Source organism: Rattus rattus, chromosome 6 (assembly GCF_011064425.1).
Source record: "Rattus rattus isolate New Zealand chromosome 6, Rrattus_CSIRO_v1, whole genome shotgun sequence".
In the NCBI taxonomy this organism is placed as follows: Eukaryota; Metazoa; Chordata; class Mammalia; order Rodentia; family Muridae; genus Rattus; species Rattus rattus.
This window is the reverse complement of record NC_046159.1, coordinates 140,122,275-140,148,880: the sequence shown is the minus strand read 5'-3', so window position 1 is coordinate 140,148,880 and position 26,606 is coordinate 140,122,275. Positions and strand designations below refer to the sequence as shown.

The 26,606-nt window shown below is 40.9% G+C and overlaps 1 protein-coding gene across 1 annotated transcript in view; it reads left to right on the top strand.

The window, feature by feature from the left end:
* Nucleotides 1–26,606, top strand: part of Adam22 (ADAM metallopeptidase domain 22) — a 221,309-nt gene that overhangs the window by 134,920 nt on the left and 59,783 nt on the right. Inside the window, 9 exon segments of the mRNA XM_032907027.1 lie at nucleotides 5,257–5,320; nucleotides 7,058–7,124; nucleotides 12,509–12,579; nucleotides 16,574–16,648; nucleotides 18,584–18,655; nucleotides 19,396–19,562; nucleotides 20,807–20,891; nucleotides 21,990–22,080; nucleotides 23,405–23,456. Of these exon segments, the coding sequence (XP_032762918.1) occupies nucleotides 5,257–5,320; nucleotides 7,058–7,124; nucleotides 12,509–12,579; nucleotides 16,574–16,648; nucleotides 18,584–18,655; nucleotides 19,396–19,562; nucleotides 20,807–20,891; nucleotides 21,990–22,080; nucleotides 23,405–23,456 (744 nt within the window).

Sequence of the window (26,606 nt, the reverse complement as noted above, 5' to 3'; positions counted from 1 at the left end):
TCTACCCTCCTGCCGACCTTTAAGGAATGCAAGAAAAATGCTTTTTAGGATCCTGCCTTAGTTCCTTCAATTCAGTGTGTTTTATATCTCCCTTAAAATCTCTTTCAGTTAAAAGTAAGCAAAACGAAATTAATAGAAAATCCATGATATTTCTCCGCGTACTGATAGAATTGTGTAATACTGTGTTTGGGCTTTTCTTAGAGGGTATAAGCATCTTTTGTTGTTGCTGAACTGCTGTCATCATGGTTCTATTTCTGGACACAATTGCTTCTAGCAGTGTTTTAAAAGTATATTGGTGAGCATTAAAAGAGATAGGTTATAGGCTACTAAGTTATAGTAGTTTAGGTATAAGCTTTACGACTTCGTGCAAAATTCATCTTTTATAAACAGCCAAGTATATACTGAGGGTTTTTCATGTTTCTAATTCACTGTGTTTAGTTGAAGAACATAAAATGGGAAAATTAGATTAATAAGCCTTCTTCATACTTTTGTGCAAATTCATAGGATTAATAGACAATGTTTTGATCCATATATGTTCGATGTTATGACAAAAATCTTATGACTGTGGGAACCTAAAAACATGAAATCAAAGGTAAGTTTATTGCCCTCTGGTGGAGATCTGTAAGAATGACTGTGGTTTCCTTTCATCTTATTTTGATTCGATTTAAAAATAAAAATGTAGCTCAGCTGTTTCTTGATGTTGTGGTTCTAGCTACATGGTCTAATTGTTATTGGCTTACCATATGTACAGTTTTTGTTATAATATAAAGGCATCGATCCTCAAAGCAAATGAAACCGTTGGCTATTTTTATTATTGTTGTTATTGTTATGTTACTAACAGTATATCATGATAAATCAGGATTTTCTAAGTACAGATAATTTCAAAATTTTTCTTAATGATGCTTTCTTACACAATATATGTCAAAAACCAATGAGGGGAAAACCTGATTTTCCCATTGGACAGTGTTCTAGTTTGCTTTCTATTGCTGTGAAGAAACACTGACCAAAAGCAAGTTGGGGAGGAAAGGGTTAATTTCAGCTTGAAGGCTGCAGTCCATCCATCCATCCATCCATCTTAAAGGGAAGTCAGAGCAGGGACTCAAGACAGGAACCAGGAGGCAGGAACCAGGGCAGAGCTATGGGGCACTGCTCTTTACTGATTGGTCTCCCCAGCTTGTTAAGCCTGCTCTCTATTCAACCTATCCCCATCTACTCATGGGTGTTACTGCCTACAGTAAGCTGGCCCTCCCATGTCAATCATTATTCAAGAAAATGCCCCATAGGTGTGTCTGCAGGCCAATCTACTACAGGTAGTTCAAAGAAGACCTACTCTTTCTGAGCAGGTCTTGTTTTGTGCCAAGTTCACAAAAACTATGACAGGTAGTAACACCATAATCAAAACAATCCACTTGCTACATGAACTTTGACAAAAGGTAATGGTTATATAATGTCCTGGATGGATCTGGCCAGTTCTTAGCAAGGGTAGAGAGTAATGTTTGTCATATTTGGTCTGTTTGGTGGGGTGTCCCCCATATCATCCATATTCATATCTATCTATCTATCTATCTATCTATCTATCTATCTATCTATCTATCTATCTATCCATCTATCCATCTATCTGAATCTCAGGGATATATACCAGTTACTATGGTGTATTATTACTGGCTACATTCTTAATTCAGTGTCATCCAAATTCAGAAAGTACATTCATGTTTGGAAACTGAGCAGACGTGAGCATGGCTATTCCAGTTGATATGTGAGAATTTAAAACATGTGGAAGGTGTTCCAGCAGCAGTGAAAGAATTGAAATGGAGTCAGACCTGGAAGCCATTATAGGTATAACTCAGGGAAATGAATAGACTTCACTATTTCATGAATGAGAGACGAATGATATTCTATGGCTAACTGCTTGGCTATGATGTGAGCATTTTTACCCTAAACTGAAAAATTAACGTTAGGATCATAGTTCTGTTCCTCTTAGGTACCTGAAGTAGATGAGTAGCACCATGAGGCACCTGGTTTTAATAGAAATGCTATATTCTAAGCAGAGTGGTATCAGGAGCTTTCTGAATCGGAGATGATACTATATGTACTCAAATGCCCCTGTGGTGGTTGGTATGAGAATGCCCCCCATAGGCTTATATATCTACATGCTTTGCCCCTAGTCGGTGGAAGTGTTTGGGAAGGATTAGCTGCCACCTTGTTGAAAGAGGTGTGTCATTTGGGGTAGACTTTGAGCTTTCAACAGCTCATGCCAGGCCTAGTCTTACTCTCTCCTGCTTTCTGTTTGAGGATCAAGATTTAGCTCTCAGCCACTTCTCCAACACTGTGCCTGCCCGATGCCATGCTTTCTGCCATGATGATCATGGAGTAACTCTGAGACTGTAAGCAAGCCCCTCATTAAATGCTTGCTGCTGTAAGTTGCCTTGGTCATGGTATCTCTTCACAGCAATAAAACTACACCAAGGCACTCCCTTTATAGGATTTCTGAATAGCATTAAGTCACCTCTAACATTAGAGGTCACAAGCCACTCTTGATTTGTGCCCTTCTTCCTGTCCCCTGTCTGATGGGGCTACCCACTGTTTCTTCTGGAGCTGCCATTATTTTGTTTCATGTCAATGCTGCCTTTACAGTACTCAGGTCAAACCTTGGAGTCCTTGTTGACATCTTGTTGGCAAGTCTTCATCAACATCTCAACAAAGCTTTTTGGTTCTCCTTACAAAAATTATTTAGGCTGGACATGTAGCTCGGTGATATAACATGTGCTTAGCCTGTAAATCCCTGGAGTGAATTCTCAACACCACAAAGAAATACACACATACAAGTGCATATACATAGACACAGACACGTAGATACACAGACCCATACACCACACACAGACACAGACATAACCACATACCTACAGATACACAGACATAGACACATGCACGTGCGTGAACACACACACACACACACACACACACACACACACACACACACCACATACCCCTCTAGAATTTGATCAGTTCTCACCACTTCTGTCATTACCACCATCTTCTTTTACTTGTGTTATTATAATAATCCCCTAGTAATCCCTGCCTTTAGCTTCACTATTGTAAAGATTATTATAACACAGTAGCTGGGATAATTATATTAAATTGAGGGAGAATGAAATATAAGGTCTTATGCCTGTAATTCTAGCGTTTGGAAGGCAGAGGCAGAGGCAAAGAGAGGCAGAGGCAGAGGCAGAGGCAGAGGAAAGGGCAGGGGAAGGCGCAGGGGCAGGTGCAGGGGCAGGGGCAGGGGCAGAGGCAGAGGCAAAGGCAGAGAGAGAGAGAGGCAGGGGCAGGTGCAGGGGCCGGGGCCGGGGCAGAGGCAGAGGCGGAGGCGGAGGCAGAGGCAGAGGCAGAGGCAGAGGCAGAGAGAGGCAGAGGCAGAGGCAGAGAGAGGCAGAGGCAGAGGCAGAGGAGAGGGGCAGAGGGGCAGAGGGGCAGAAAGGCAGAGAGGCAGAGAGGCAGAGAGGCAGAGAGGCAGAGAGGCAGAGGCAGAGAGGCAGGGGCAGGGGCAGGGGCAGGGGCAGAGGCAGAGGCAGGGGCATGATTGCTGTTAATTTAAAGCCAACCTCTAGGAAAGACTGACATCTGTCTCAGTAAACAGATAAAGCAGAACAGGGAGAGGACATTTCCTGTCTAGAATCCTGCATGGCGGTCTTCTCATCTCTCCCAGGCCTCTGACCTCAGTTTTCTATTCCTCTGCCTCTGCTCATTCTACTCTCACCGAGTTGTCCTCTTCCTGTTCCTGGATCATGCCAAGACTTTTCTTACCTGAGAACACCCCAAAATGCCCCTTTGTAGGTGGTGGTTCTGGTGAAGCCCTGCCCTGAATTCCTAGGGGAAACCAATAGCCCTGCCTTCCAGCTCTCTCACACCCAGCCTTGTAGTGATAATTAATAACTCGTGTCGTTAATAACCTTATCCTGCTTCGTTTCCACCATAACATTCATGTTCACCTAATTTATATTTCCTTCTTTATTATGTGTTTACTTTTTATTTTCCCTAAAGTGAGGACGGAGAGTTGGCCAGTTTGTTTACTGTCTCACATCTGCATCTGCAGCTGTGCGTTGCTGGGCCGCTGTCAGTTCTCACCGAGTGAATGAGTGAAGGCGGTCTCAGATCGCAGATGACTCATGCACTGAGAACGCATGCTCCTCCTGCATATGAGTTACTGAGTCTAGCAGGGTTACTCCAGTCTCCCTCCTGCACAGTGAAGATGGTCACTGCTCCTCCCTCATACAAATGTGGCAAGTTGTTGAAATGTGTATACTCTGATTACCAAAGCACTTTCCAAGTATGTGGCAGGAGGCCATTCTTGATGTGATCTCAGGCAACCGGTGTCACCGGCATCATCTAGGTGTCTTTTGTTTATTACCGGCTTTGGTGCTGTTTTCCCGAGACTGGGTGTCTGTGTATGTTAGGCAAAGGCTCAACCACGAAGATGTATCCTTACCTGCTGTTCTTTTCAACATTTGATTCGGGAACAGGAGTTCACGAATTTGCCCAGGTCAACCTTGAAACCGCGATCTTCTTGCTGCCACATTTAAATACTTGGGATTGCAAGCTTAGGTTACCCCATTCCATCATGTGAGACTTGTTTTAATGTTTGAGGCAGAGCAAACAGAGCACACTGGGATTAAAGGAATATGCTGGCACTCAGACCTGGGATTTGCTTTAAATATGGCTTCCAGAGCCCCAGCCTAGAAATCTGAAGAGGGTTCTTCAAGGCCTGATACTTTCACAGATACTCTAGGGTCACCTTTGTGTAGTAAGTCTCAGGATTCCACTTTAGATGAACAATGGAAAACATCTAGAAAGGTATGGATTTCAAGGTGGGAGGGTCTGCCAGTGGGGAGGCTTTGCCTTGCAGAAGTGTGTATGTGCGCAGGTGTGCGTATGTGCAAGTGTAAGTGTAAGTGCGTATGTGTGTGTGTGTGTGTATGTGTGTGAGCGTGTATGTGTGTGTGTATGTGTGTGAGCGTGTGTGTGTGTGTGTGTGTGTGTATGTGTGTGTGTGTGTGTGTATGTGTGTGTGTGTGTGTGTGTGTGTGTGTGTGTGTTGTATGCCTGTGCGATGGGCCACATACCTGGTGGGGATGGATAGGTTTGGGAAATAGACACTAAATGAAACTGTTGTTGTGCCGCTGACCCTAAAATGACCTTGCTCTGGATGACTGGAGGAGACTTGATAGCCATGTCTAATTATCTTCTTGTACTTGGCAGTGGGCTGTTCTATGATGGGAACCACACATATCTCATTGAGCCAGAAGAAAATGAGATGTCCCAAGTAAGTGCTCCGTTTGCAGGGCCAATGTCGGTATTAGTGCACAGACCTTTATTTGTCTTTTCTCCTCTTCCCGCCCTCTTTATATTTTTATATTGTTAGGAACAGGATTACACACACACACACACACACACACACACACACACACACACACACACACACACACACAGAGGGGGGCAGACACAGAGAGACAGACAGACAGACAGAGACAGAAAGACAGAGACAAAGAGATACTGAAGCAAATTAAGCACACACTTTTTACTGTTTAATTTTTCTTGACCTTCCTCTCTTCTGTTGGAAATACTTTCCCTGAAGTGAGTTCTGCAGCCACACTTCTCTCTGCTGGGTGTCATGTGCCGTCCTTTAGACAACTGCAACAAATATCATAGACTGTGCAGCTTGTACAACAGAAAGTATCTTCTCCCTGTTCTGTAGGATGTGACATTACAAATCACGATGCCACTAAGGTTGGTGTCCTGTGGGCTCTCTCCTTGGGTGGCAGGCGGTTGCCTTCCTGATGTATTTTTACTTGCCAGAGAGATATTTCTGATCATCTCTTCCTTGACCTATGAGGATGTCAGCCATCTTGGTTTGGGTGCCGCCCTCCCAGACTTCTTTAACATTTACTATTTTCTTGTATGCCCTCTCTGCAGATACATGACCTAAGAACCACCAACATCCACCGGTTGCTCTGAGTCTGGGATGTGATACATACATTCAATCCACAACAGATAAAAACCACAGATGTGTGATTTTGCCCTCTTTCTTTTCTAGATCCCACACTTCTCTACATAGCTTTCAAAGATCAATGCCTGTGAAGTCCACAGAAACCCAGGACTTCTTAGTTTTCTTCTAGGAGTTGATACATTTATTTGGTGCAAATTAGGAAAGGATTGAATTAACGTTTAGACTGTAGTAGCCTTGTTGGTCTTTAGCTAAGATCAGATATGGAGTCTATGGGGAAACAGCATAGTCTTTAATCCTTGCTTTGCATATGCAAATGAATGTCCTTGTTTCCTGAGAAACTGGCGGAACATTTACAGAAGAGGTAATTCCAGGAATACACATTGTTTTGCCACCTGTTAAGCAGTGCTGTTGGGGAAACCGTCTGACCAGTGTACCTACTAAGACAGGCCTATCACTGTGTATGACACTGACATTTTAGAGGTTATACATACCTTACGTACTGTGACATTATAATCTTTTAGCACTAAGGTGCAGCACATGAAATTACTTAAATGCTTAATCATTTTTCTTAGAAGGAAAAGTGTTGCATTTTTCTCTTGCTTTCTAGAACTATCTATGTCAGGATCCTGGGCATGGCTTGTATCTGTCATCTCGCTCACAGTCACCAGGAAGATTGGTAGCTCTGCAGTCACTGCCTACTGGAGCTATCTGGCTCTTAAAGTGGGGGCAGGGATCTGGGAAAGGAGCCAATCATTAAGCCATGTTCTTAGATGCCTTCCATTCCCTTGGGGAAATAGGTCCATTCATTTATTTTCCAGGACTGCCTCTTTGGCTCTGCCTGTGAGGCATTTTGGTTGTAATTGGGGGGTGTGGTGCTAGAAGAACACACTCTTCATGGGGGCTGTGCAGCTGGGGCTCATGGCCTCTCAACAACCTAGAGAACTTGTAGTCAAGCTACAGTTCCCTTAGGGTCCCAGCTTCTCCATGCATGATGGCCTGGAGCTGAAGATGCATGGTTCCCGTGTGCTTACTCTCTGCCCTGTGTTGTTGCAGGAGTCCCAGTTTCACTCCGTGTACAAATCCAGGCTGCTTGAATTTCCCTTGGATGACCTTCCATCTGGTACAGTTCTTATTCATATTGGGAATTTTTAAAAATGGCAACCCAGTAATTCAGTTACTACCTCGGACTCAGTATATATGCTAAAGAATGATTGACAATTGCTCACGATATTTTGGAGAGACTGTCGCATTGTACTGAAGGCAAGAATAAAATACAGACCAGCTTTGTATTTACATCTGAGAAGTTCGGAGAGATACAGCTTAAGCACACAGGAGGAACACTTAAAAAAATTAAGAATCAATGTAAGGAATTAGAAGAGACAGTTGTAAAAGATGGTAACAGATGTGGAAATCCACCCTGGTGGTGAAATGATGGTTTTCTGAACACAGGCACGAATCATTTCCCTATGTGCTAGTTCCCTATCTACGGTATTAAAAGCAAAAGCTGTTACAGTTTAATGTTTTATATATTTACGTACTACTTATGAAATTGGCACAGATTTTCCTCTCAGTTATGTTTATGGCTTAATCTCTGTAAATGTTGGAGAGGTACAGCCGTGTGTCATGTGACAAGCAGAGCCGCCCTCGGTGCTAGGACACCATGTTTGTGGAACTTTGACTGAGAAAGGGAACTTTGCTCCTTTTAATTAATTTGATTTTTGCAATTGCTTTGTATGGTAATATAACTCGTTTGTTTGTTTGTTTCTTTGTTTTGGGGTCCCACAGCTTAGCTATTAAAGGACAAGGATTATGATACTTGAAAGATTGCTATGAGAGAGCCACAGGAAACCATGAAAAGTGGCCAACCCAAGAATAAATCCAAACTACCATTAGAAAGGCAGTTAATAGTTTGTATCATCTTATTAGAAAATGACGCAAATGTTAGATTAGATTCTAATGCTCATCCCTTTCTAGAATGAGGTGGTAACTCATTGGCCTCTTGCAGTTGCCCTAGAGAGGAACTAATGCTTTCTACTTTGGTAAAGGGATAGAAAGTCCCATTTGGTGGAATTCACCATTTTGGAGGCCACTGAGATTGCTAAGTACGTAATGGTGTTTACCATACAAGCCTAGTGGTCTGACTTCTGTCCCCAGAACTCCATGAAAACTGCAGAGAACTGACTCAAATTTGTCCTCTGACCTCCACATGAGGTGTGGCAATGCATTCCCGAGCTTTGACACACATACAAAACAATGCAAGTTGAAAAAGAATCTACTACTTAGAAGAGTCTGCCGGTAAACACACAGACATTCCTACTTTACAAGACTGATACTGTGCCTTCAGCAACGTTATGAAACTTTATAATGCCAGTTATAGGAGCAAAGTAAATCTTGAATGGCCGTGTACAAATAAAACTACAGTGTAATAGGTCTTCCTGGAAGCAATCAGCATTGATTAATATTTAAAATAATAAAGTCTCCCCACTAAAGACTTCAGTGCTACAATGTAACCGTATAATTTTTTAACTTTATTCTTTTTCAGAGATAATTGCAGAAGTGACTTGGCACTCTTTCTTTCCTTTTCTTTTTTCTTTTTCTTTTTTCTGATAGGATTCAATTCTGTAGCCCACCTTGGCCTCAGTCTTGCGATGATCCTTCTGACCTAGCCTCCTTGGGGCTGGGTTTGAGGCTGTAAACCTCTCTGTTCAGCCTATTTCTAGTTTTCTAATCAGAGGTTGCCTCTGCACAAGAGTAGCATTGTCTTTCAAGATTACTTATACTTTACTGTGACAAACAAGAAAAACAAGAAATGATCAGGTGCTTTTTTTTAATTTTAGGTTGAATATAATTGAACAGTGTTATGGGCACCAGAACCACCTTCAGCTTGTCTTTTGTCTATTTCCTAGAGGTAGAAATAATGTAATTAGGTATTTGCCCACTCGTTTGACCATAGTTCCTTTTATTTTCTGTGACATGTCTCTCATGTTCCTTAGAACACATTTTGGAGAAAAAAAAAAAAAAAAGAATCTTATTTCCAATAGACTAGTTGACACTTTAGAAACTGACCTGCACAAAACATAAGCCCTGTGTGACTGTCTGGGCTCTGTGTGTGCCCTATTGAATGTATCCATGTCGCTATGTATCCCGATTGTGATACAATGTTCTTATTACTGAGCCATTTCCTTGGTCAGTTTCCCCAGCCTGCCTTCTACTTCTGCAGTTTCTTTTCTGTTTACTTTTCCTATTGACTAGTCTTGCCTTTAGTAGGACTTCAAACATAGAGAACCATGTATTATATTTAGTTTTGTTTTGCTTAGCATCTGCCTACAAGGTTTATGTTATCAAAAGTAGCAATCGTTTGTTGATTTTATTATTTTATTATTGTTGAATTTAGTCTGTGGTATGAATGCAGCAGATTCTTATTAATTATGCTGATTGACACCCAGGTTTTTTCCAGTTTGAGACTATTATTAATAAGCAACCATGAACATTTTTATAAGTCTTTTCTTTCTGCCCCCCCCCTTATTTCTATCTTTGCAGAAGCATGTTTTTATTTCTTCTAGTAAAAACCCGAGGATGGCCTGGGAAGGTTATGTGTCGCTTTGGCTTAGTGTCATCAGACTTCAGCCTGTACCTGTTGGTAGCCACACATTGCTGGTCTCACCTCAGAGCCTTAAATTTAGAACATTTTGGGACAGTTCTGAGCCTTCATTTCCAGCATGTCCCCAAGAGATGCTAATTTTATTGATCTAAGGGTTCTACTTTGAAAAATTTTGTCTTATGAGAAGTTGTTGAGTTGTTTCTTCTGAGTGATTGTGTCCTTACATGTTCACATCAGTACCATGTGGCCGGAGGAATTGCCCCAAAACTCCAGATACTGAGGAGTGTCTGCAGTGCTCACGTTTGTCAGCCATTCTAGCGAGCATGGTGCTGTGCCACTGAGCTTCCGTCTGCGAGTTTGGTGATTGGTGATACATGGTGTAGGCTTACTAGTTGTCCGTCCTAGTTTTTCTCTTTCAGTTGTTGCACTGTAGAAGGATTTACTCTGCATTTGACCACAGCCAACAGTTAAAACAAAACGATTATAGAGGCCGAATTAAAGGCTTTTGTCAGATGTGTCATCAACAGTGAATTATTTGGATTGTCATAAAGTATTCCTTGATTGATTCTGTTCATTCAGCTACCCATTGCATGCATATATATATATTTGGTTTACTTTGACCTTATACTGTATTTTGAAGTCAGATACACTATTTCCTTCAGTTTTGTTCAAATTAATTCAACTCTTCTAGGTCCTTTGCATTTTCAGACAGGTTTTAGATCCCACTTGCCAGTTTCTATATTTCCTCTTAGCTTCTTATTAAGTTATATTAAATGTTTATATTAACTGTTGAAAAACAGGTTGATAATGCTTCCCCAGTTCATAGGGAAAGCATAGAATGTTTCCTCATATATTTAGGATTTGCTGTTTGTTTCACATGAGGCACTGGCTTAGTCTCTAGCTCCAAACACGACAAAACAAAAAAACTAATTCTCAGCCCCTTCTGGATATACTAGATTAAAATAAATAGTTATGCTTAAGGCAGGAGGGTAGCCTAGCTGTCCTCTGAGAGGTTCTACCCAGCAGCTGACTGAAACAGATGCAGACACCCATAGTCAAACACTGGTCAGAGGTTGGGGGCCTTCACAGAAGAGTTGGGGGAAGGACTGAGGCTCTGAAGGGGATAGGAACTCGACGGGAAGACCGACAGAGTCAACTGACCTGGACTGAGGGAACTCTCAGAGACTGAACCTCCAACCAAAGAGCATACATTAGTTAGACGGAGGCCTCTAGCATATATGTAGCAGAAGACTGCCACGTTTAGCCTCAGTGGAACAGGATGCATCCATTTCTGAAGAGACTGGATGTGACAGGGTAGGGAGAGGGTACCCAGGGAGGGCCCAACCCTCTTAGAGGCAAAAGAGATGGGGAGCGGGGAAGGACTGGGGGTGGTGGTGGCAGCAGCATTTGGAATGTTAAATGAATAAATCAGCAATAAATAAATAAAAATATCACACTTCAAAAAAATTTCATTCCTTTTTCTCAAGGACTTTCATGTTTGTTTTTGTTTATTTCAATGCCTCCTGTAGCTCCCTTCTCATGCTACTTAGTTAAGGCTTGCCTTGTACCCCTAATCCCACGTCTGCTGCCCTGGAGGACATTCCTGCAACTGGGCCCTGACTAGTCAGTGCATAGGAAAAGAGACCAATGGACTAGTATCCTCCAATCTTCCTCACATTGTTGGGGGGGAGGGGAAGGGAAGATTACAAATAAATAGGGACACGTGTAAGGAAAAAAAAACATATTTAAACTCATTTATGATTTCTGTTTGTGTTAGCCATTTTTAGTTCCTGTGGATAAACATTTATTATTTCACAATTTCCGAGAGTCAGCCTGAGTGTGGCTTAGCTGAATGGCAGTCACTGATTTTTGTAACTGTCAGCTGGAGTTACAACTTTCTATGAAGGCTCTAGCAGGAGGGGTTCACGCCTGAACGTGCTCATTGGCGGTTTGTTCCATTTTTTTGGTGAACTGATGCTTTCATTATTACTTACCCTGATTCCTCTTTACAGGTGTATTTATTTATTTTTTTGTCCTAAAGCTACTAATGTGCCTAAGATTGTTTTCATTCTTTGAGAATTTCACAATGCGTATAATATATTTCAATCGTGTTCATCCCCCCAGTCCTCCCCCTGACTCCTCCCAGATCAAACCCCTACCTCCTCACTCTTATTATTTTAAAAAAGAGAAATAATAAACCACCAGGTTAAATCCATGCTACTCATATACTCGTGTGTGGGACCAGCCACATAACAGCTGATGTCTACTTATAAGCGAGTTCATTCCATGTGTGTCTTCCTGGATCTGGGTTACCTCACAAGCAAGTCTTTACCATGTGGGGTCTTTCTGGATCTACTTTACTTCACTCATCTATTTGTATCACTTCCTTAGGTAACCCAGAGACAAAGCTATATGCTTGAATAGGTTGGGTGTTATTCCAACCTGCAAAGTGGAAGGACTCAGACGGTCCCATGGCCCTGCAAGAACAAGCAAGGCCTTAGACAAAGGCTGAGAAAAGTTGCTTGTGAATTGGACACAACTGAGTCAATGTTCTGGTGTCCTCCCTTAATTAAGAGTGTGCAGTGTTTGCTTCTAGTTCTCTTCTTCACCTTGTAGCCTCTAGAGAAGGTTGGTGATGGAAGTGACAGTCAGGTTGCCTACCTAAGGAAGTTTTAAATAAACAGCATGTTGCTATTTATTGTATGGCTATTTAAAAAAAATGACATGAATCAGGACAGGTGTGTTTGAGCTTCTGTGTGTTGTATTTACCCACTATATATTTATTCATGGTTAACATAACTGGGTTACTTAATGTACTCGCTAAATATAAAGAAGTACTAATGAAATTTGCCTGCTATTAGAGAAGTCTGGAAAATGCACTCTTTGTTTTCATCTCCTTGTAGAATTTCAACGCATAAATATCACTGCCCCCCAGTTTACACTGAAGCCGAGACTAAAGCGGAGGAAAAGACAGGTAGGTGCTTGCAGGTGTACGCCATGATAGTTAGAATGCTTGTCAACTGGCCATCTTGGGGTCTACATTCAGTGTCCATTGGATTAAGACTTAGTGCAGCATTCATGAAGGTGGAGTGACAAGGCCAGTGACAGATGCGTGCAAGCACCCGCCGGGGTGCATTATTTTATATGAAGTGGTTGGAAGATGGAGGATCAAACTCTCTCTGGTTTCTTTTTGGAGGCTCTCAGAGCTGTGGGTTTTCCTCTTAGCACTGCTTTCCCTGTGTCCCATAAGTTTGGGTATGTTGTGCCTTCATTTTCATTAAATTCTAAGAAGTCTTTAATTTCTTTCTTTATTTCTTCCTTGACCAAGTTATCTTTGAGTAGAGCATTGTCCAATTTCCATGTGTATGTGGCTTTCTGTCATTTTTGTTGTTATTGAAGACCAGCCTTAGTCCGTGGTGATCTGATCGGATGCATGGGATTATTTCAGTCTTTCTGTATCTGTTGAGGCCTGTTTTGTGACCGATTATATGGTCAGCTTTGGAGAAGGTACCATGAGGTGCTGAGAAGAAGATATACTTTTTTGTTTAAGGATGAAATGTTCTATAGATGTCTGTTAAATCTATTTGGTTTACAACTTCTGTTAGTTTCACTGTGTCTCTGTTTAATTTCTGTTTCCATGATCTGTCTGTTGAAGTCTCCCACTATTATTGTATGAAGTGCAATGTGTGCTTTGAGCTTTAGTAAAGTTTCTTTTATGAATGTGGGAGCATTTGGAGCATAGATGTTCAGGATTGAGAGTTCATCTTGGTAGAGTTTTCCTTTGACGAGTGTGAAGTGTCCTTACCTTTTTTTGATAACTTCTTGTTGAAAGTTGATTTTATTTGGTATTAGAATTGCTATCGCAGCTTGTTTCTTGGGACCTTTCCTTGGAAATTTTTTTCCAGCCTTTTACTCTGAGGTAGTGTCTGTCTTTGTTACTGAGGTGTGTTTCCTATATGCAGCAAAGTGCTGGGTCCTCTTTATGTATGTTAGTCTATGTCTTTTTATTGGGAAATTGAGTCTGCTGATGTTAAGAGATATTAAGGAATAGTGATTGTTGTTTCCTGTTATTTTTGTTGTTAGAGGTGGAATTATCTTTGTGTGTCTCTCTTCTTTTGGTTTTGTTGCAAGGAGATTACTTTCTTGCTTTTTCTAGGTGTGGTTTCCCTCCTTGTGTTGGAGTTTTGTAGAGCTGGATTTGTGCAAAGATATTGTGTAAATTTGGTTTCGTAATGGAACATCTTAGTTTCTCTGTCTATGTTAACTGAGAGTTTTGCTGGATATAGTAGCCTGGGCTGGCATTTGTGTTCTCTTAGGGTCTGTATGACATCTGACCAGGATCTTCTAGCTTTCATAGTGTCTGTTGAGAAGTCTGGTAAAATTCTGATGGGTCTGCTTTTATATGTTACTTGACCTTTTTCCCTTACTGCTTTTAATATTCTTTCTTTGTTTTGTGCATTTTGCGTTTTGACTATTATGTGATGGGAGGAATTTTTTTTTGGCCCAATCTATTTGGAGTTCTGTATGCTTCTTGTATGTTTATGGGCATCTCTTTCTCTACGTTAGGGATGTTTTCTTCTATAATTTTGTTGAAGATATTTACTAGCCCTTTAAGTTGGGAATCTTCCCTCTCTTTTATACCTATTATCCTTAGGTTTGATCTTCTCATTGTGTCCTGGACTTCCTGGACGTTTGGGTTAGGAGCTTTTTGTGTTTCTCATTATCTTTGATGGTTATGTCAATGTTTTCTATGGTATCTTCTGCCCCTGAGATTCTCGCTTGCATTCTGTTGATGATGCTTGCATCTATGACTCCTGATCTCTTTCCTAGGGTTTATATCTATCTCCAGGGTTATCTTTCTTTGTGCTTTCTTTATTGTTTCTATTTCCATTTCTAGATCCTGGATGGTTTTGTTCAATTCCTTCACCTACTCGTTTGTGTTTTTCTGTACTTCTTTAAGGGATTTTTGTGTTTCCTCTTTAAGGACTTCTCTTGTTTATCTGTGTTCTTTTGTATTTCTTTAAGGGAGTTATTTATGTCCTTCTTAAAGTCCTCTATCATCATCATGTGACGTGATTTTTACGTGTACCTTGCTTTTGCAGTGTGTTGGAGTATCCAGGTCTTGCTGTCCTGGGAGAACTTGGTACTGATGATGCCCAGTAGCTTTGGTTTCTGTTGGTTAGATTATTCTTGCAGTTGTCTCTCACAGTCTGTTCATCTATGTTGTTAGTTCATCTTGTTGTCTCTGACTGGAGCTTGTCCCTCCTGTGGGCCTGTGAACCTGTGATTTTAGGAGTGAGAGCACTCCTGAGAGACCAGCTCTCTCTGGGCATGATTTGAGTTTGGAGGGCTGTGGGACAGCCTTAGCTCTGGGCACAGATGAAGAGTGGAAACCATGATATCCTTCTTATGAAGGTACTGTTATGATCCCTATATTTTGAGAAGGACAGAATGCACACAACTTAAGAAGGAGCTGGGATTCTGATCTAGGAAATCCATTGTCAGAGGTGTCTCTGGCTACCCATACTCTCTAAATCGCACCCTTAGAAGCCTGTGTGTTTCACACACCACTCCCTAGGTACACACACACACACACACACACACACACACACACACACACACACAGATGTCTTGAGTTAAATCAAGGTAAAAATGATTTCCATGAAGATTTAATTCATAAAATAGCTTATTTTTATTTTATTCGGAGTTGACAGAGTAGGAAAAGATCCTTTCAGCATGTGCCCTGAAGCTCTTCTAAGCATCACAACATCTAGTTCTTTGCTAAGAATGGTCTTTAGGAACCCATGAAACTGAATTTGTGTGATATCGTGTGATTCAAATGAAAGTCCAAGGCATTGAGAAAAATGCTGGGATTCAGTGGAAAGACTGCTCGATTAACTAGTAAACCCACAGCAAATAGGAAAGATCTTGCCCTACCTGGACATTTTTTTCCTTTAAAGAATGTTGTCATTGGTTGCAATTTAGTGTCCCTGTTTCGTTTTTAAACACAAAGATATAGACCATCATTCTTTGGAATTGGTGTTGTATGAGTTTTTCTTCTTTTAAAGACTGGAGAACACATTTAGAAAGAGACAAAAAAAATCTATGAAGCAATGTATTTTTAGTTTGTTAAAAATACACCACTCGCTCTTGTATTGATTCTGGTTTGATTTGATGCTGTGCCCTCATCACAGAAGTAGTCTTTGGGCAAGTGAACAAGATTTACTGAAGAAAAAAAAAAAAGGCTAATGAACCACGACATAAAAAAGTCAGTTTCATGGGTCTTGTTAATGACTGCGTGATAGATGGGCAGCAGGGATGGCTGCCCCTATAGCGTTTGCTGGTAATATTGATTGACCGTAGTGTTGGAAGAACAGCACATTTGTTGAGCAGAGAGGGATAGCAGGTAAAGACACCCCAAGACTACTTGGGGAGGAGTCTATGACCCATGTCAGAGGAAAGTCATAGCCACTCCTAGATTTAGAGACTCCTCAGAAAAACCGTGCCAATCCCCTCACTGCCAGAAGCACTGCTGCAGCTGAACGAATGCACGAAGACTCCTCTGACGGTGTCACATTTCCATGCCATTGCTAGATAAAAATGTTTTTGTGAAGACAAGTGTGAAAGACATAGGCATATGAAGCATACATTCATATTTAATTATATTTGTGTCAACCTTGTGGGAAAACAATGGTCATTTGCTGTACCCCATAGAAGAAAGAAATCCAGGAGAGAGGACAATGTTATCCTCTTTTTTTTTTTCATTTTTCATAGATTTTTTTTTTCAATCCATACACGTACTGCATCTACTCAAAACCTCAGAAAATTGATGCGAATTTAAAAGTTACTGCTGAAGGAATGGGGACTTTTGCATCAGTGACTTCTCCCATGCTAATTTTGTTTTGTTTCGTTTTTTAGTTTTCACAGCGAAGTTTAAAGGCTTAGTCTTTTTGTTCACTGTGTTACAGCTTCTTCGATTTCCTCGGAATGTAGAGGAGGAAACTAAATACATTGAACTGATGATCGTGAATGATCATCTCATGGTAAGATCTGCCTCCCCATTTCTTTCTGTCTTTGCCTGCTCCTAGGTGTATAAAAACAGTTTAGAAGAAACCAGACCAAGTTGTGACTAAGCAAAGTCATTTGTGTAAATATATACACACACACTAGGAAACATACACATGCTCACACACACACACAAACACACACACACACACACCTATATACACATATACACATACACACTCACACACATACACACATATACACACATATACACATACACACTCACACACATACATACACACATATACACACAAACACATACACACACATATACACATACATACACAGATACAGAGATACACGGATACAAACACACAGATACACACACATACTTGTTGGAAGCTGGAGGACAGTTTTATTAGAATTTAAGGCAAACAGGCTGTAAATATTGGCAATGGCCCATTTGTGCTACAACATTGTACGTGTGAGGTCTACTACACATAGCAAGCTGTCACACAGTGGGGAGGGGAGCTTTGGGGAAGAGTAAACAGACCCAACGAAGCATAATGTGTATTAGGAAGAACTTATAAATAGAAAAGATGCTTAGGTGGAAGTAACTAGCAGTTTTTATGAGGGTCCAAAAATACTTCCTTTAAAAGGTATTTTTACATAACAGTGATGTTGTTATGACATCTTCATATGTGTCTGTAATGTATTTTGATCACATTCACCTCCTCACACCTCCTCCCCCATGTCTTCTCCCATTACCTTAGTCTTAAGAGATCACTTGGCCTCTTAGATTTCCTGTTCAGAAGTGGCTAGGAAGCCACCTTCCACCTGGGGCTTCTCTAATACCTGAGCCTTTTGTTTAAACTTGGATTCTGTGTCCCAAGTTAGACTCAGGTTGGCTCTTCCTCTCCCAGTCTGCTCACCCCCTTTTCTCAGTGAGCCACTTCTGTCTGTCTGTCTGTCTGTCTGTCTGTCTGTCTCTCTCTCTCTCTCTCTCTCTCTCTCTCTCTCTCTCTCTCTCTCTCTCTCTCGTGTTTTGTTTGTTTGATATGATGTATTTCACTAGGGGTGTTCCCAGGAGCACAGATGAGAGTTTGTAGGAGCATGAGGGCCTGCTTTATTCACCACTTGTTCTCAACACTTGCCATGTGAAAGTGCCACTTTAAAAATATTGACACCGGGGCTGGAGAGATGGTTCAGTGGTTAAGAGCACTGACTGTTCTTCCAGAGGTCCTTCCTGAGTTCAATTCCTAGTAACCACATAGTGGCTCACAACCCTCTGTCATGGAGTTTGATGTCCTCTTCTGGTGGGTCTGAAGACAGCGACAGTGTACTCATGTATACTAAATAAATAAACCTTTTTAAAAAAAAAAGATTGAAAGTGAGTTTTATGTGATTAAGCCATGACTTTAAGAATACCACTGAGGCCAAGCAAACCAAACACTTGACCCACATTCACTCTGAGCCATCTCCTTGTGATTTGTACCACAGGGTTTCTTCGTCCTCCAGAACCATGTAGAACTTGTAGAATCTTACACATAAGCCACATTTGCATTTACTCGATCCCTTGGCATGTCTTATAGATCGTAACAGCTTAAGGACAAACCTCCCAAAAGTAAACATATAAGGTGGATGGGGTGGGCGGGGTTTTGTTTGTTTGTTTAATGGGGGGAGGGGTGTGCTAGGGACTGAACCCAGAGCCTCGTGTGCACCAAGCATAGACAGCATCTGCTGCATTCCAGCCCCTCAATCTGGGGCTTTTGGAATTTTATCTCACATGTGAGATGATGTCATCTTGATCCGCATTCCACAGCTTTCAGCTGTGGAACAGATGAGGAACAAGGCCCTACCCTGAGCTCTTTGTAAGAAAGCCTTAGGAATGTTTTGGTATTTTCTATTCTATCTTAAGTTGATTATTTCCTTGTAACTTTGAACATCCTTCACTGTTAATCTGTTGCTTTCAGTTTAAAAAGCATCGGCTTTCTGTTGTATATACAAATACCTATGCGAAGTCTGTGGTGAACATGGCGGACGTGGTGAGTACCAACCCCCATTCAGCGTCACCCGTTGTTGCTCGTCCGTGGGCAGTAAGGTGCTGAGGTTCGAATTCCTGAGTGACACTTTAGCAAGGATGACCCCAGAGACCTGGGTGACATCGCCAGGGTCTCTGCTGACTTTCATCTCTCTGGGAAAAAAGTGGGCTGACCAAAGATAAGCTTGTGTTTTGTTCTCGTGTGTTCCATACTGTATAGGATAGAGGTTTAGCAAAGATACAGTGTCCATCTGGGAATCCGTTCAGAGACAGTACAGGAACTAAGCCTTTTCAGAGATCCCCAGAACTGTGTCCAAGCCGCCCACAAAATAATTCCCCTGTCTGCATTTTCCTCAACACCACACAGATTGTGTAGCAGTCACTTCCTGATAGAATGGTTATTATGGTTTCTTTTTTGGTTAGAGAAACTTAAGATTTCATAAATTATGTATCTAGGGTGCCAAAAAAATGGACTTAGGGAAAGCCTTGAACGGATCACAGATACTTGTTAAAAGAAAACCACTTTTGTGTCTAAAATGTGCTTTGTTGGGTTTTCCTTGGTAAATAATTTGACTCAAAGTTCCTTAAGGGAAGTGGACTCAAATTACCAAATTAACGATCTCTCTTAAGAACGCTAATGTCTCTTTAATTAAAGCAAAGTGATTTCCAGGAAAGGAGCTTCGTAGTGCCTCATCAACTGATTTTACCGCATGTGCAGCCCGTGCTTTCATCTCGTTACTCTAGATCTATAAGGACCAACTTAAGACTAGGATAGTGCTGGTTGCCATGGAAACCTGGGCTGCTGACAACAAGTTCGCCATATCTGAAAACCCACTGGTCACCCTGCGTGAATTCATGAAATACAGGAGGGATTTTATCAAGGAGAAGGCTGACGCAGTCCATCTCTTCTCGTATGTAACTTTAAATGTGCTTACTCCTTCTGACTGCGCCCCCGAATGCTCTCTTTCTCCTGACTAAAATGTATCCTTCCACCACAATACGACTATGATATAATGTAGCGGGGCGTTTGGAAGACGTTTTTTGAAATACAAACTGTTTGAAAGTTTCCTGCCATGTAAGTGATGTGAGTTAGGATATCTGTTTCATTAGTTTCCCAATTCTGAATCAGAGCATTCAATGAGTAAAGGCCGAGTTTTAGCGATTCATTGCATTCGGTGTTTTAAATGTCGCTGTCCTCTCTGGTGTGGGTTCTGAGGTAAGAGTTCTGTCTCTGGAATTTATTGTCTATTTTTTTTTTCTGGCTCTCGTGTTCTTCCTTTTGGCATTTAACATATTGACAGAACAGCGAAACATGTTCTGTAGCATCTTAAGACCTTATCTGAAATCAGAACGATTGAGGAGAATTATGATTAGATGTGGAAGATGCACTTTGGTTGTTACCTTTCATTTTTATCTGATTTCAAATTTAGAGGTAAATTGCCAGAATCTGACAAGGAAATTGCCCGTATGCTTTACCCAGACTCAAGACTTGCACTTTTTCTCATTTCCTTTTTAAGTATAAGTTGGAGACAGATGGTACTACTAAATACTTGAAGCATGCGCTGTAGTCTCTGAAAAATAATGACACCACGTGAACATTCTTATGTAATCGAGAGTCTGGGTTCGGATTTTATCAGTCGTTTTAACGCCCTTTTAGAGCTGCATTTGTGTCTTTCAGCATCCAGTACGCTGCTGGGCAGTGTGTTTGATTGTTTTTTCCTTTAAATTGAAATTTTTTTTTCTCAGCCTTTATCCATGTTGAATTTGATACTTTTGTAGAGCATATACTGATTCTTTTATTGATGGCCCTTCATTTTACGAGTGTCTGGCATTTTGTCATTAATTTTACTTAAGATATTTATTTTGGGCTAAAACCCTACAAAAATGAATCTTGTGTTCACAGCGTATCATTACTGGCAATTGATTTTAATAGGTATGTTTTTTTTTATAAGATATTTATTGATGGCATGGGGAGCCAATCCTCAGAAACCTTTTTATTTAAGAAAGAAATCATGTGTGTAAATAATGTTCAATTCCTTCCTTACCTGGGGAATACATTGTATACGTAGAGAAAACAAATTGGAAAATAAACTCTGAGAGTGGCCTGGATGTTGGACCTGTGAGCAGTAAGCCTTTTCATTTCCTTTTCTGAAAGGGGCAGTCAATTTGAGAGTAGCCGGAGCGGGGCGGCTTATATTGGTGGGATTTGCTCGCTGCTGAGAGGAGGAGGCGTGAATGAAGTAGGTGTGAACATCTGTGCAATACAAAGTGGTATGATGGCTGAAAATGCTCTCCTAATACTTGAGGAATCATTGCTCAGGGGCCACAGTCTCCAGATGCTAGACTGCTTCATTAGTCATCAGTATGGCTCCTTCGTGTGCCCAGAGGACAAAATATGACTCGATGGTCATACTCATGTTCTGTATAGAATAATTTCCAGAGGAAGCAACTCATAGAGTATCTGTATGTTAACCTTCATTGAAAATAAGAATAAAGCCCAAGAGTTTACATTGCTGAATGAGGATTTTCCGAATTTGAGTAATCGCTGAGGCATTGGGTTGCCACCTTACAAACCAATTAGATATTTCCTCCTTTTTTTTCAGTATTTGAAAAATTTGGGGAAAGTCAAAAGGTTGAGAAGAGCTTCCATGGAGAAGTGCTTACTCCTAACACACTGAATGTAATGGGAACACTGTAAAGGAAAATGCTCCAATCTCAGGAGGTCCACAAACCGGAAAATTAAAGATTTGATTGGCCGCAGAGCATCCTGACTTCCTGACTCTCATTGCATTTGTTTGCTAAAGTTGCTTTCTGTCCCGCACGGGACGAAAATGAGTTCCAGACACATAAAGTCTCATCACTTATTATTCAAATGACTGGCTTAATGCTGTATAGTGATTAAGTTTTTCGGGAATGATATCAAGTGAAATTCGGATTCAGATTTATATTTATGCTTCCAAGCTATGAGATGACTGCTTCTCTGAGTCATATTCTTCCTTCTGGGACTTAATCATGTTTATTTGTGTTTGCTACCATTTAGTCCCCAGTGCGTGGTCAATACTAGCTAGGGGATGCTCAGACTGTGCTAAAGAAAATGTTGAGGGTATGGTAGTGCATGCCTATAATCCCACCACCAAGGAGACCGAGGCAGGGGGCTTACCGTGAGTTAGAGGCAAGCCTAAGCAACATAGAAGCCCTGTCTCAAAAACATATCTCACACGCACAAAGAAAGAAAATGCTTAGAGATGACTTGTTTTCAATTGTTGGTACCGTTTTCTCAAGCCTATCTTAAATAGAAAACAATATTCATTTACATATCTTTTGGTTTTGTTTTTCAGTTTGGAAAAACGGATTTAATGGCAGTTACACTCGCTCAGTCGCTAGCCCACAATATCGGTATAATCTCAGACAAGAGGAAGTTAGCGAGTGGTAAGTCTTAGTCCTGTGTGATTTAGTTGTCTTTATTAAAATAGACAGCATGTTAAATATTTTCTAGCATGAGATTTTTTTTTTAATTCAGTTGCTTGATCATGATGATGGGCAACAGGGCAAGATATGGAAACCAGCAACAAAATGTTGCTTTTAAAAGTAATAAAGGGAATAATTACGTCATTTTTGAAAAATTCTCCATGTATAACAGTGAAGACATGTGGTGACGAGGTCAAAGATGTATTTAACCCAAGAAGGGACAAAGATATCCCATTTTGTATTTTGACTTTTCTAGTGGAGAATTCTCAGTGGCTAGGGACTTAGACTGTGTTTTATTATGGTTTTCTTAACCTGCATATGGCTCAAGACCCATCACTTACTTGTTGTGAGCAGACCTGATGCAGGGCCTAGGAGGGTGTAGAGCAACTGTAGGCCTTAGCATCCATGAAGAAAAAACATTCCAAAGTAAGTAAAGTTACTTCTTTATGAACAAAACCATAGCATTTGAAGCAACAGTTTCTTTTTTTTTTTTTTTTTTTTGGTTCTTTTTTTTTTTTCGGAGCTGGGGATCGAACCCAGGGCTTTGCGCTTCCTAGGCAAGCGCTCTACCACTGAGCTAAATCCCCAACCCCGCAACAGTTTCATTATATCTGTGTTTGTTTAATTATTATTGCAACAAATGTTATAAATATGGATACTCATAATGAGAATTACCTCTTATGGGGAACCACTATTTCCCGGACATTTGAATGCCATAATACAAATATCCATCTACTCATTTAAATTTCCAGATGTAATCGGACACCTGTTGTAGATGAAATGGATAGATCATAAAAGAATATTGTTGTCTTCAGGATTAAACATATGTTAAGAGAAAATTAGGATTTTCAAGTCAGGCAGCCTGATTCTGAGAACTTTCTGTCTATGCAATCACTACTCTCCCCTGCATCTCCCAGAGCACCCCCCTCCCCAGAGGATTTTAACAGTGGGAAGGCCCTGCAGTATTTCTCCTAAAAGCTGCTGAACCTGGGGGTCCTATGGGGTGCCACTAACTTCTCACTATTTCACTGGTATTTGTTTGTCTTCCAAGTAGCTACTTTAAGTGTTTTTTAAACATGACCATTTGTGGTACATGGGGCAATGTATATGACCCTCATGGGGTCCAAATGCATTTTGTTTTTATACATTGTAGCCAAAGCCTTTGTGTCAGTACAATAGAAAGCAGCTTTTAAAAACTATTTTGGACACAAAGTTAGAAAACGAAAGCCACTTCAGTGCAGCTGCGTTGAGTTTGTAACAGGTCCGTGCATTCCTTGTCTCTTAGGTGAGTGTAAATGTGAGGACACCTGGTCCGGGTGCATCATGGGAGACACCGGGTGAGTCACTTCAGCCTTACCTTCCTGTGACTGACACTGTATAACTTAGGGCATGGAACCGCACTACAGGCATTTAGGAGGCAAATCAGAAATGAGTATTCTTGATGGCCCTGCACATCAAATACTCTTGCAAAATAACTTCTTATTTAAAACAAAATAAGATAAAACGACAACAGAAACAATGAGAGGTTAAGGAGAAGCCACTAGGGACTTTTTCAGTCTTAGGGTAGAATTCTAATGAGGTGAAACCACTTTCTTCTTCTGTTAGGTTTGTTGACTAAGTGCCCCACCCCTGCCTTTTATCTCTTTCAATTCAGCTACTAAATGGAAGCTCAAAATGAAACCAAAAAAAATGTGGCCTGTATTTGTAGCTGTGTCAGGCCCACGTTGATGCTTGTGTGATAGCTTCATAGCTCAGGGTCATTGGGAAAGGAGTTAGGAAGAAAAATGTAGACTTCTCTAAAAGATTTTCATTTTCATGTGGTCCTGTCTTCTTTACTCACTGTCAGACTTCAAGTCTTGTCTTTTAATTTTTCTAAATAAATTCTTAGAACCGTTCCTTTTGTGCCAGATCACTCAGCCCTGCTTTAGAGCTCACTTCTCTTGTGCTGTTATTATTTTCATGGCATTCCCCATTCTCTGGCATCTTCCAGGCTTTATGCCTTACCTCCTGACTCCTGCTTCCAGCAGCCTTAAGGCTAGGGAGGAGAAAACTGCACACATTTGTAGCACGGTTTTCCAAAGTGAGGCACAGACTGTGTTCTCCCTCACTGCCCTTCATCCTCAGCATGACAGCCGCCATTTTGATTTTGGTCATCGCTTATACGTTTTTTGTAATAACCCATAGGTTCTTTGTAATATTGTCTGTCTCTGTGTATGTATATATGTAAAACAGCATTGCTTCTCACACTTATGATTCATGAGGTGTCTCATAATGCATATTTTCATGTCTCTTGCTTTCTTGGATAATATTATACTTTTTAAGATTAATCCATAATTTCAATATGTAGCATTGTTTCCTAAATACCAGTGTGCTACCCAGAGTGTTTGTGAGTCACAACAGTCTGAAGAATAATAAACTTCTGTCAGGTGAGGTAGCGTACACCTGTAATCCCAGAACCTGGAAGGTGGAGGCAGGGGGATTACAAGTTAAGGGTTACCTTCTACTATGTTGTGAGTTGGAACCAGCCGAAGATACATGAGACTGTCTCAGAAATCAAGCAAGTAAAAATAATAAGGTTCAAACATCTTACTTTAGTGCATAGATACTTTATATACCCATATCTCTAGTCTCATTAACCATCTCATTTCCCACGATTCTAATCTATTTCCTTATTATAATTGTTTGTGGGTTTCTAGCATTTTTGATTTGCTACACATGTTTTTTTTATTTTTTAGCTTTTCCACATTTGTTTAATATGATTATATCTGACCTTCAACTCCTTTATTTCCTGGATAAATTCTTTTCTCTGGAATATCTTCCCTCTCTCTCTCTCTCTCTCTCTCTCTCTCTCTCTCTCTCTCTCTCATCTCATCTCATTTCTAACCATCTCTACAGTTTGTCATGATTTTAACCCATGCGTGATAATTTTCATATGTGATGTATGTGTGCATGCGAAGGACTATGCAGGTGTTCATGCATGAGAACATGGAGGCCAGAGGTCACCACTGGGTTCTTCCATTATTGTACTTCGCCTTCTTCTTCTTCTTCTTCTTCTTCTTCTTTTTTTTTTTTTTTTTGAGACAGAATCTCTCATTGAACCTGGAGCACATCCATTAGGTAGGCTGGCTGGTTGTTCACCTGCAGGGATCCATGGTATAACCCGACTGCTAGAGTTACACATGGATGTCGCTGGGTTCAGCATTTGCATGGGTACTAGAGAGCCAGTTGTAGGTCTTGGTGCCTCCTCCCACAGGGCTCCCCACGGTATAAAGTAACTATGGTAATACACACCTTCAATCGCAGGACTTGGGAGGCAGAGGCAGCTAGATTTTTGTAAGTTTGAGGCTAGCCTGGTCTACACAGAACTAAACAGCAAGACCCTGCCTCAAGTTTTTTATTTAATATATATGATTATTTCTGATTAGTGATATTAAATTTGTACAGACAGTCTCTATGGTGAGAAGAATCATTACAGAGAAATCAAATAGTCACTATAAGAATATTGAGATATTGGTAGCTTTTCCCTTGGAATTCTTCATCCATTAAAAAGATACACTCAAGAGAAAACCCTTTTGCGTAAGTGTCCTCTGAAATGGCTCTGCAGTCTGATCTCTGTTCAGCATCATCTGTGTTCCCCATGGATTTGTGCTCACACATTTGCTTCCTGACCGTCATTGGTACCGCTAATGTTGGCAGCATGGTTGAAATCAATACCACCAGTTTACTTGAGGATATATTGAATACAATTCATACATTACCCCGAAGAATGGAAGGCAGATTTCGGTGACCTGTAAACTTTAACTGTGTACATAAAACAGAAAACAGATTCACTGTTAAAAATATGGAAGATTTGTTTCTCATGATTGCCATGGGCTCTGGAATGGTCCAGGCTTCCTTTTGTAATGTTTGCAGGATGCCTGGATAGGCTGGGACCCCAGTGAGTACCTTTGCAGGACTAAAGTCAAAATGGATTGCTTCTCTCCATGGGACAGGGACCCTTGTGCCCCAGGCTGGCCTTGAATTTATCCTCCTCCTGCCTCTACTTTTGGAGGTCTGGGATTTGAGGCATGTACTGCCATGGCTAATTTCAAAAAAGACTTTGACATCTAAAGCTTCTATGCTGAAAATTAGTGACATGTTACTTTGGGAGTTGGGAACTGTTTCAGGGTGAGCAGAAGATGAAATAGGGAACTTGAAAGTCCTACTTATAAGGGACGATCTGGCAGAGACATGCAGCGTGGACTGGAAGGGAACATGGTAAGAAGACCAGCCGGGAGTCAGCAAAAGGGAAAAGGAAGGAGCTGATGGAAGAGACTTTTCATGTTACAAATAATCTGTCTATTTAGGAGAGCTGAGTGAGGGAATGAGAAGAGTTTAGATGAGTTACACCCAATACAATGGTACGGGAAGTATTTTAGTAATAATTAAAATTAGTTTCACCATATAATAATAGATTCTAACAATTTATTTATGAATATCAGCTATGC